Source organism: Taudactylus pleione, unplaced genomic scaffold (genome assembly GCF_031769625.1).
Source record: "Taudactylus pleione unplaced genomic scaffold, aTauple2 ptg000314l, whole genome shotgun sequence".
Classification (NCBI taxonomy): Eukaryota; Metazoa; Chordata; class Amphibia; order Anura; family Myobatrachidae; genus Taudactylus; species Taudactylus pleione.
The window spans coordinates 4609018-4621288 of NW_028284715.1; the positions used below are offsets into that span (position 1 = coordinate 4609018).

At 43.3% G+C, this 12271-nt stretch overlaps 1 protein-coding gene across 1 annotated transcript in view; it reads right to left on the bottom strand.

Moving 5' to 3' along the window:
* ZFPM2 (zinc finger protein, FOG family member 2) overlaps positions 1 to 12271 on the bottom strand; it is a 456010-nt gene that overhangs the window by 8410 nt on the left and 435329 nt on the right. Inside the window, exons 6-7 of the mRNA XM_088442586.1 lie at positions 4092 to 4298; positions 1532 to 1756 (exon numbers count right to left, since the gene is read on the bottom strand). Coding sequence (XP_088298712.1) covers positions 1532 to 1756; positions 4092 to 4298 — 432 coding nt within the window. The remainder of the gene's footprint in view (positions 1 to 1531; positions 1757 to 4091; positions 4299 to 12271) is intronic.

Consider the following 12271-nt stretch of genomic DNA (forward strand, 5'->3'; position numbering starts at 1 on the left):
TGTATATGACAGTATAGCCCATGAAGGTGGGCTAATAATTAAGAGGTTCCAGCAAGGGGGCTTAGAGAGATTATCTACAGATATGTCCACATACATCTAGCTTTTCTAGTCGCGCCATGCCGTGGCGTGACTCGGTAGTGCCAAGAGTCTTTTCATGTGACGTTTTCCCTTAAAGTGCATCTTATTTGCAAAACGCAAATAGGACGCACAAGCAGCTTCTGCTGATTAAAATTGATATACAGCGTGCCTACAGTCTGTGTGCGACTGCGGCTGTATCTGCATGCGAAATGCTACGTTACAGTAGCTGCTGACACTAACGTAGCATTTCGCATTCAGATACACTTGAGGCTGCACACAGAATATAGGCATGCAGCATATCATTTAATCAGCAGAAGCCGCGTGTGCATGCAAATTGCATCGCTTTGCGAGTAAGACGCATTTGAAGGGAAAAAGTAGCACGAAAAGACGCTCGGCCCTACTGAGTCGCACAGCGCTCATAAGTTATGTGTAACCCGACCTGTAGAGCACGGAGGATAGATGTATGTGTACTCTAAGTTTTTAGCTGTAACTAGAAATTTTAGTGCCAGTGACTATAAAGAAATGTGACGCCCCCAAGTCCTCCATTGCAACCACATTAACCTAAAATATTACTTCTATGCGCCTCCCTTCAGATCCCCCTCTCTCACAGGCCTAGCTATGGCCCTGGTCTCATTAGCCTTGAACTACCTGATCTGAAGGCCACAATAGCAATTCTTCAAAAAGTCTTGTAACTTAGGTCCAAAATAAGAATGTCGTCAAGCAAATGTAACACCTGCCTCAGCCTGAATCATACTTGCCAACTAGAAAGTGCTCCCTACCGGGTATGGACGGACATCGAAGACCAATCTTTGAGAAAGATTGATCTTCATGTCCAATACATCATCATTTCTGGATCGATCTCCGACACATGGTGTATCAAGAGTTTTAATCCAGACATCTCGATGATGGCGGCAATGATCTCACCTTCCTTTCTGGTGTATCTTTTTCCACTGCTCATGCATGCCCTTTTTTCCCTATGCATTATTTCCATGACTTTTAGGTGTATGGAGTACAATGATGTAGATCCCATATCAATCCAAAAGATCAGTAGGGGACCTCCAGTCGGTCATTCCCCAGAGGGGAAATCATTCAGCTACACACTGTCAGGGTCCAGGACCCAGGTGCTTCTCATCATTTTGCCCCGCTGTGCCAAGGTGACATGAGTCAATGAAAATTGCACCATGGCACACTCATCTTGCTCATTTAAATAAGAAGTGGGCAGGATTCTGGAAGGTGACCTACTCTTCTTATAGTCCTTGGGACTCTCCAAACATTATTGAGCCTCTAGGGTGTTTCTTGAAAGTAGGCAAGTATTGATCTGATTATAGAATTTTGCCTTTATAGTCTGATGACTATATTAATAAAGTAATAAATCCAATTAACTTCAATAATATTCCGCTGATCTGACAGATCTTTATATTCGCATTGAAGAAACTGAGTGATAAATACTTACCACTGTGGGAATTTAAGTGCATTTCCAGAGCTCTGGCATTAGAGAAACTCTTTGTGCACTGCGGGAAAGGGCAGACACTGGACATCTGGGGGGAGCTCTCTTCATTGTCCTCCGGAAGCTGAGAATTTTCCCTTTGCCGACCGCTGCAGTAATACATTAGGTGAGCTTGCAGGTTGCGCTCACTTCTGTACCAGATTCCACAGGATTTGCAGGGAAATATATCTTCTAAATAAGAAACAAAAACAAAAAATTATAGTTTTTAATGGATCCTTACAGAAAAACAGAAGAAAACACACTAGTGTGTGATCAACATAGCTACAATGTAACTTTCAGTTTGTAGACTTTTTAGAGTCTTACAATATAAATTATAATATATATATATATATATATATATGTATAGTGATAGGAGCACAGGAGAAGTGTGGAATGGCTTCTATATCTGTCCCAGATTCCTGTCCTATGTGTTTTAAAACCCCCAGGAGAAGTCTGTTGGACAAGGCAGACTAGAAATGTCGGCTTTTGTGAAAAGCCGGAATGGGTCCTGGGGGTGTGGATGTAAGGAGAGGGAGGGCTCCATCCACAGGCCACTCCAGGTGTTCGGCATTTCAGCCTGGTAGCAGGCTCGTTAGGGCTTGCACCTGAAAGTGGCTCAGATAAGCTGGGTGTTGTCATAGCTGAGGGTCTCATACCTGGGAGAGCAGGCCCGCAGGTTAGCTTGCTCTGAGACACTGTTTGCTACAAACCAGAAGGTACTATGGACGTGAACTTATTTTAGTGTTATGCTAGTGAGGGAACTTACTGTCTAGTTACAGCCCAGACGGGCTAGTATTTATTTTATGTTTTGTTTGTTTGATTATTGATGTTGTGCAATAAAAACTGGTGCCGACCAGCTTGCACAAAAACCCACAACTGGAGTGCAGTTTCCTGGCTGCTGTGTGTAAGGAGGTGTCCATCTACCGCAGGAGAGGGACCCCCTACCCTGATCATATCACTATATATATATTTATATATTCTTATATATAAAATTCATTGGTCTATTTGTTTGTTTGTTTATGCATTCGGACACCTCTGCACCAATTGCACCGACTGGGATGAAACCAATGCGGGGTGGTCCAGTTGGATCCTGGCCAGGTTTTAGGGGGTTAGGGTCCCGGTCGTACCTGTCGTTGGTGTACGCTGGACAGAACTTTGACCCGGGGAGCCTGTCATGAGCCTTCCACTAAATGGATTTGGACAAAAACTTCACAGAGGGGTAACATTGGATCTAGAAGAAGACATACTAGGGGGCTGATGTCCCGGTCGCTGGACAAAACTTTGACCGGGAGATGCTGGGCAGAAGTATGACCCGGAGAGCCTTTTCTGGGCATTCTACTGGATGGATTTGGATGAAAACTTCACAGTTGGTCTGGGATGTCTAATGGAGTGGGTCCCGATTGGACTTCACAGTGGAGTGTGCCGGGAAGAACTTTGACCTAGAGAGCCTGTTCTGGGCCTTCCATGGATTTGACAGCCATCATCTGTGTCTGGCTGTGGGTCCCGGCAGCCAGGGGTCATGTACTGCGCCCCTCCCCGCGGCTGCCGCTCTGTGTGCATGGGCAGTCTGCAAACACATCTGCCCGTCGGCTGTGCAGCACAGCCAATGCGATATGCCGGTGAACGACGACATATTGACGTTCACCACACTGGCCGACGGGCAGCAGATATATTGGCTGATCAATTGATCAGCTAATATATCTGTCAGTGTGTGCCCAGCATTAGACTTCACTAATTTTTCTTTTTTTTGGTATGAGCAATATCATATACATACTGTTACCATTTTTACGCTCTTAAATATTACATTATTAGGCGCATGTCATTTTAGATTTTCCTGACTAATCTACCTAATCAATAAATTAAAGTATAAGCTGCCATCCAAACACCGAAAGAGGAAGTGTACTAAAGAGAAAGAACTCTTTAATCCGACTCATCAGACTTTATACGAACTGTGGCTGTCTAATGTTCTAAAGTTCTAAACTATTGTATCTAAAGGTGTAGCTGTAGGCTATCACCGCTACCTGTCTGGCATATATATATATATATATATATATTTACATACGCACATACTGTATATGTGTGTGTTTGTACATGTATGTGTAATTAGTCGTAATATCGGCACTTAAACATGACAACTTTTTTAATTGCTTTTGTCTTTTTTTTTTAAGTACAGAACAGCAGTTTTCATTTGGTTACATTCTATCACTGTTTCTTTTTATGTCTATATGACTGAAGAATAAGTCCGTGTGCAGCTTTCTCTCTCTTGTCAATTATGTTGCTGAGAGCTCCAAATACAAATATACACAGTGCCCCTAAGAGGTTTTAGCTATTTGCTCTTAGTGTTCTCCTCTACATCTGTTTGTCGCTTACAAATGCAACGTTTCTTTATGAAAATACTTCTGCTTAGCTTTTCATTTTGTCTTTGTAACCAAGTTTAAGTTTCTTTCCTATGACTACAGTCTTATTATTGCTCTTAAAAAGTGTTCGCACAATTTCAAAAGACCCTAGTACATTGCATGACACCTACTGTTGACAATGGCTGTAGGCAATATCGAAGCCATCGCGGCTTGTTGAGGAAGTAATTGTATGGAGTCCAACAAGCGAGCCGGATACATTCCCTCTGTAAGAGTCATCTGAGTGGCAGTTTGTAGCCTGGAGTCAAAATCCACAACAAAGGCAATTAACTCCTCGCCCTCAGCGATAGACTTGGTAGTCGTGCACCACAGTTGTCCTCCTGTAAGCACAAATGAAGGCAAAATTAGACTACAGTAAATGCCAAAAAGGGAATTCAGCAACAATTGCTAACATCTCCAGGTTGCACAGATTCTAAAATGACCATGTTACCCAAGAGACAACTAATCAAACCTGTAGGCAGCTTCCTGAGAAAGTTTCTGATACCACAATACGGTTTATGTAATGTCACTCCAGATGTTAATAGGCCACACCAGGGGTATTCAACATGCAAGCCCCCAGCTGTTGTGGAACTACATATCCCAGCATGCTCTGTCACAGTTTTGCTGTTAGGGCACGCTAAAACTGTGACAGGGCATGCTGGAATGTGTAGTTCCAAAGCAGCTGAAGGGCCGCTTGTCGAATGCCCCTCGTCTACAAATTCAGGATGGTAAAATGTATTTATTTATTATCAGTTATTTATATAGCACACACATATTCCGCAGCGCTTTACAGAGAGAATATTTGGCCATTCACATCAGTCCCTGCCCCAGTGGAGCTTACACTCTATATTTCCTATCACATGCGCACACACATACACACTAGGGTTAATTTTTGTTGGGAGCCAATTAACCTGTCAGTATATTTTTGGAGTGTAGGAGGAAACCGGAGTACCCGGAGGAAACCCACGCAAGCACAGGGAGAATATACAAACTCCACACAGTTAGGGCCATAGTGGGAATCAAACCCACAACCTCAGTGATGTGTGGCAGTAATGCTAACCATTACACCATCTGTGCTGCCCCAAAATGGCCATAAATATGAGGATTGCCTACTTGCGCTATCGCCATGTGGGTGCGTTCCTGTAACATCTACTATGTTCATTGGTAGAGTGGGGGGCAGGGGGGGTACTGACCATCCTCTGTGCCATGTCTTTATAGAAAAGTTAGATATTTGTTTTTGTTGTCCTGAGTTATGATGCCAGGTTCCGGCACTAGATACAACGGTTTTAAAAGAGCAGCTTTGTTTTGTATCGTACGGCAACAAATATGAATAAGACGGTTTGCTATAAAGACATGACTGACAAGTCCTTAAGGGGACTAGAAAGATAAATGTAATAGTAGGAGTTACTAGTGGGCTTGCATTAAGTTAATAAGTTAAAACGTAAACAAGTTAAACTAATCCAAAGGTGGGAACGTCTGCACGTGATATACTATATGTAGCTTCCCTAGTCTTTGAGTTGGTGCTTTGAGCTCAATTGCTTTTGCTAGTCATCATACACATAAATGTAATTTAAAACATTGAGGAATACTTATTTAAATTCTTCATATGGAAGTAGTAATCTGACAATGCATTAGTTACAATTGTGAAAGCAAAAACAGCACGTTTTTGTTTATAATAACTATTCCCCTTGTTTACAAAAACTACAATTTTATATATCGTACTGGATTTCTGTGACACTCGCTTATCACAGGTTTGTCTTCACTCCGAAGAGTTTGTTCTACTTTTGTAACATTGAGCGTAGGTGGTCAGCAGTAGGAGTCACCAAAACATTATCTCTGAGATAGGCAGAAAACGAAATGGCCTTGTACCATTTACCCTCATTGGCAAATATAAACCAAACACAGATAATAATTCTAAAAAAAAAAAAAACTGAACAATTATCTGAGGAAGAAAAGGGGATTTAATCTCATTTATCTCATTCATTTAAAGTGCATTGCAGACCTATTTAAAATAAAACGAAGGTATTCACATGCTTATTGCTCGGTGATAGGCCACCTGATAACCTTCTGCACAGTTGCAACAATGACTCATTAAATATATTTAGAACTTTTGTAAAGCAACCCTAAAAGCCATTGATACTGTAAGGTATAAATATACTTTTCCTCATTCTTCAGAAGCCTCTTCAGTTCTTTAGGTGGGTACACACTAAACAGATATATCTGCTGATGATGGTTGTTCGTACACACACAACAACCATCATCTGTGCCTGCCCCAGTGGGCGGGGGGTGTGTCCCGTCCCCCTCCTCGCGGCTGCCGCTGTGTGTGTAAGGGTGGTCTGCCGACCGCCCGTGCACACCTGTCGATGGACAGATATGTCTGCAGCACAGCCAATGCGATATGTCGGTGAACGCCGATATTCACCGACATATCGCGGGTACACACTGCCCGGCGGGCAGCAGATACATTGTCAAACAATTGATCGGCCAATGTATGTTAGTGTGTACCCAGCTCTAAACTCAATTCTAGCAAATAATTACCAACAGGAACTTTGTGGTTTATGTACTAAGGGCCTGATTCAGAGCCGCTCGTAAGTGGCCGCTCGTTCGTTCTGACCGATGTTCGCTCATCTGCGCATGCGTACAGATTGTAATACGCATGCGCGAACCAGAAAATCGTTTGTTCGCTATATAGCGAATGCCTGCTACTTTGAGTGACAGGAGGAGGCGTATGTGGGTGGTCACAGGGGAAGGAGCTTGAAAACGGGGAGTGGAATTAAGAACGCAGGCGTGCTTAAAGGTCAAAACGGGCGTTTTATGGGTGTGCATAATTAAAACAGCAGCGTCATTGACCACGTCACCTGGTTGTTTTATAGTCAGAACTGCTCGCAATATAGTGATAGGAAAAAACTACCACAAGAATAGCGAGCAGTTCATACGCTGATCGATGTACTCGATTAATCTAATAAATAGCGGACATGACGTAGGATGCGAGCGGCAAGGGGGCGTATTTTTCAAAATTTCGACCGCAAGTTTTGTTCGCTCGTTCAGACTTAGAGGCGTGAACAGACCACAAAGAGCGAACGGTTCATTTGAATAGCCACCCCTTTTTTTTTAACGAACGACCGCAAATAGCGAGCGGCTCTGAATGAGGTCCTAAGTTTCTTGGAGAGAGATAAAGTGGATGGAGATAAAGTACCAACCAGTCAGCTCCTAACTGTCACTTTACAGGCTGTGTTTGAAAAATGATAGTTAAGAGCTGAATGGTTGGCACTTTATCTCCGTCCACTTTATATTTCTCTAAGGCTTAGTACATAGGACTTCATTCAGAGTTGGTCGTAGCGGCCGCTCAGTCGTAAGGGAAAAGGGTCCGGATATGCAAATGAAGCGCTCGCAAGTTGCGTCGTTAAGATGGGATTGTTAGCTGGACGCGCGAGGGGAGGATGCGGCCGTAAGACTAAAAACACGACCCTTCTCGTTTGCAATACACGTCATCTCCGGGCATATAAGGATTAATCGAGACCATCGGGAACCATCGGAGCTGCTCGTAGACCTTAAGGTTGACCATACCCTCTCTTAAGCACTACGATCAAGTCAGTGTAAAAACCTCCCATGTCACGTGTGCTATGACACTACTTTGTTAATTATGCACTCCCATAAAATGCCGTTTGCATAGTCAGGCACGCCTGCGTTCGGATCTCCACTCCCCCGTTCACAAGCACCTTCCCCTGTTACCACCCACAAATGCCTCATCCTGTCACTCAAACTACCGACCTGGCTGTGTTCAAGGAGAGAGCAATTTCTGAACGTAACAGCTAGTTTGCGCATACGCATTGCGAATTTTACGCATGTGCAGTTTAGCGAACATCGGTTGCGTACGACCGAGCGACCGCAATGACCGACTCTGAATGAGGCCCATAGTCTCTTGTTAACACCTGTTAACTTGCAACATTGGCTGACCGGGATGTAGTCAATTTACCGGACGTCGAAATCCCGATTTGAGATTAAAGCTAGGCATCTAAATACTGACACTTATTTTTAGCCCGACGCCAAAAGACCGACACCCGGCATCCCGAAGGTAAGTGGGGACAGGTTAACGCTAGCCACACAGTGGGAGGGGGTTAGGTTTAGACACCCCCAGGTGGTTAGGTTGCGGGGAGGGGGGATAAGGGTTAGGCACCACCGGGGGGGGGGGAGGGTCAGGCATTCCCCCGGAAGGGTTAGGTTTAGGGTGCGGGGAGGGGGGGTTAGATTTAGGCACCCCCGGGGGGACTTAGGGTTAGGCACCACCCCGGGAGTTTTAGGGTTAGGCACCAACAAGGGAGTATTAGGGGGGGGACAGGAGTAGGTTTTCTCTTGTCGGGATTTCGGCTCGTTGGGCTTCCGCCGTCGGTATTACACCATACCCAACTCGGCTGATCCAATTACAGTGCCAAGCAATGTACAGTCCAGGAATTGCAAAACACACAGTATAAATGTAATAATAAAGTAAATCATGGAATATCCAAAACGACAGCTATCAATAAGAACCACTACATCAGACCTCTCCTACTACAGAGAACTATGCAGCGCCAAAGGTGATGGGCGTAGGTCCCAGTTATTTATGAGAGCCGGCCATGAATACAGCAAACAAGCACTATTATTGTCAATGTAGAGTATTTAGTAAAGTTCTTAAATAAAGTGGAAACCCCCTTTAATTGCTGTAGCAAATGATGGCATTCTTGTGGGATTCTGCATTAAAAACTAGATTAGGTTTGATGTATTAATGAGTTGAAGGAAAAAAAACTAATTTGTTTAACTTGTTTAGACACAAAACAAATCACTTAAATGGTGTTATCTTTCATTCCAGACATAGGTATAAATCCATATCTGTTTTGGCTGGAATAATATCCCATACTGTAGAGTTTACATTTTTTGTGTATGTGGTATATAGACGCTGTATTCACTATGCAAGTGAAAAGTGTATCCATTTTGATAAGTAATATTGCAGCGTTAATCGCGTGAGATAACGGCCTTTTCAACTTCACTTCATTTTTCTACTCAAAGAGATTACAGTTTTAAAACAACTTATTACAGGAATCTGCTGGAAGAGATAAGGCCAGATGATAGGCTGTAGCTAAATTGCAGAAATTTGGACATTGTTTAGCGGGAAATACTAAACAATTAATTTACCATGTCTGATTGCTTTCAAAGATGAGAAAGCAAATACGTTACAAAAACAGCATTTTGGAAAAACATTTTAAAATGCAGATTTATGCTGCACCCTGAACAGGCACAATTGTATAATAAACTGTTATTTTCTCATTGGCAGCCTATGTTTTCATTACTCAGTTTGATGTACAGAAATACTGTCTCCTTGGTGGGCTATAGAGTCATTAAATATTTTCCTTTACTTGTTTTTTTGTAGGTTGGGTACGGGCACCTGTCAGTCGGTATCCTAACCCTCCCCCTCTCCCTACCCCAAAACCTCCCTTACTGGTGCCTAAACCTAACCTCACCTCTAGTGCCTAAACCTAATCTCACCCTCCCCACACCCTAAACCTAACCCTCCCCCCTTAGTGCATAACCCTAACCCAAAACCTCCCTTACTGGTGCCTAAAACCTAACCTCACCCCTAGTGCCTAAACCTAATCTCCCCCTCCCCACACCCTAAACCTAACCCTGCCCCCTTAGTGTATAACCCTAACCCCTAAACCTCCCCCTAACCTTGCTACTTACCTTCGGGATGAGGACGGTCGGGATGATGGAGCCGGTATTCTGAACGCCGGAATCTTTGTGGTTGGTATTATGACTGCATGCCACTAAGATACAGATATGGACTAAGATATGGACTAAGATATGGACTAAGATATGGACTTAGATATGGACTTAGATATGGACTTAGATATGCACTAAGATATGCACTAAGATATGCACTAAGATATGCACTAAGATATGCACTAAGATATGTACTAAGATATGCACTAAGATATGCACTAAGATATGCACTAAGATATGCACTAAGATATGCACTAAGATATGTACTAAGATATGTACTAAGATATGTACTAAGATATGTACTAAGATATGTACTAAGATATGTACTAAGATATGTACTAAGATATGTACTAAGATATGCACTAAGATATGCACTAAAATATGTACAATGAAATATAATGGAAAAATAGAGCCAGATTGATAGAAGTGGAATCTATAGGCAAAATGGCTTGTCTAGGCCACTGGTCACATCTCATACATGCAGAACTTTCTCCAACTTTACTGGCTGTGTTACGGAAGAGAAAATAGTGACGCGATCCTCTTGCCAGATAAACCTGCATAAGTTAATTTTTATTATTTCTTCAAGTTTATTTAAGGAAAACATGTACTGTGAGTTGTGCAATTTAGAGGCTAGGAAGTAGGGGTGTGCACCGGCCACTTTTCGTGTTTTGTGTTTTGGTTTTGGATCTGGATCTTTCTTCGTGTTTTGGATCTGGATTGGTTTTGCCAAAACCACCCTTCCGTGTTTTGGGTTCTGGGTTTTGTGTTTTGGATCTGTATTTTTTTGAAAAAAAGCATAAAAACAGCTAAAATCACAGAATTTGTAGGTTTTTCTGCTCCTATGCTATTATTAACCTCAATAACCTTAATTTCCACTCATTTCCAGTCTATTCTGAATACCTCACACCTCACAATAGTGTTTTTATGTCCAAAAGGTTGCACCGAGGTAGCTGGATGACTATGCTAAGCGACACGAGTGGGCGGCACAAACACGTGACCCATCTAGGCGTGAAACTGCAGTGGCAGACAGGATGGCATTGAAAAACTAGGCCCCAAACTGTACATAATGCAAAGAAAAAAAAGAGGTGCAAGATGGAATTGTCCTTGGGCCCTCCCACCCACCCTTATGTTGTATAAACAGGACATGCACACTTTAACAAACCAATCATTTCAGCGCCAGGGTCTGCCACACAACTGTGGCTGAAATGATTGGTTCGTTTGGGCCCCCACAAAACAAGCTGGCAATTAATCTGTCCCTGCACAAACTGGCTCTACGGAGGCAAGAAGTCGTCCTCATCCTCCTCATCCACAGATTCCTCACCCTCTTCAGTGTTATGTACATCCTCATCCTCACAGAGTATTAATTCGTCCCTGCTGGAACCACAGGTCCCTCTGTACGTTCTGGAGGCTGGTCTCCCTGGAAGAGTTGATCATTCATTTTATGAACATCATCTTCTCCACATTTTGTGGAAGCAACCTCCTACGCCTTTCGCTAACAAGGTTCCCGGCTGCACTAAACACTCTTTCGGAGTACACACTGGAGGGGGGGCAACTCAGGTAAAATAGAGCCAGTTTGTACAGGGACCTCCAAATTGCTTCTTTTTCCTGCCAGTACAGGTACGGACTGTCTGACATGCCTACTTGGATGCTGTCACCGATGTAATCCTTTAACAGACAGACGCACGCTTGTCGCTGCTGCTTTGAGGATTCAAGTGCGGCTACAGCCCACACAATTCACAAAGACAGAAAAAAAAAAAGAATATTTTTATTGTTTGTGGAGCACACTTTGAGGGTTACACCACCCTCTAACAGACAGACGCACGCTTGTCGCTGCTGCTTTGAGGATGCAAGTGCGGCTACAGCCCACACAATTCACAAAGACAGAAAAAAGAAGAAGAATATTTTTATTCTTTGTGTAGCACACTTTGAGGGTGTCACCACCCTTTAACAGACAGACGCATGCTTGTCGCTGCTGCTTTAAGGATGCAGGTGCGGCTACAGCCCACACAATTCACAAAGACAGAAAAAAGAAGAATATTTTTATTGTTTGTGTAGCACACTTTGAGGGTGTCACCACCCTTTAACAGACAGACGCACGCTTGTCGCTGCTGCTTTGAGGATGCAAGTGCGGCTACATCGCACACAAGTCACAAACACATAAAAAAAATAGTTTTTTATTTTTTGGAGCACTTTGAGAGTTACACCACCCTTTAACAGACAGACGCACGCTTGTCGCTGCTGCTTTAAGGATGCAGGTGCGGCTACAGCCCACACATTTCACAAAGACCGAAAAAAAAGAACAATATTTTAATTGTTTGTGTAGAACACTTTGAGGGTGTCACCACCCTTTAACAGACAGACGCACGCTTGTCGCTGCTGCTTTAAGGATGCAGGTGCGGCTACAGCCCACACAATTCACATAGACAGATAAAAGAAGAATATTTTTATTGTTTGTGTAGCACACTTTGAGGGTGTCACCACCCTTTAACAGACAGACGCACGCTTGTCGCTGCTGCTTTAAGGATGCAGGTGCGGCTACAGCCCACACATTTCACAAAGA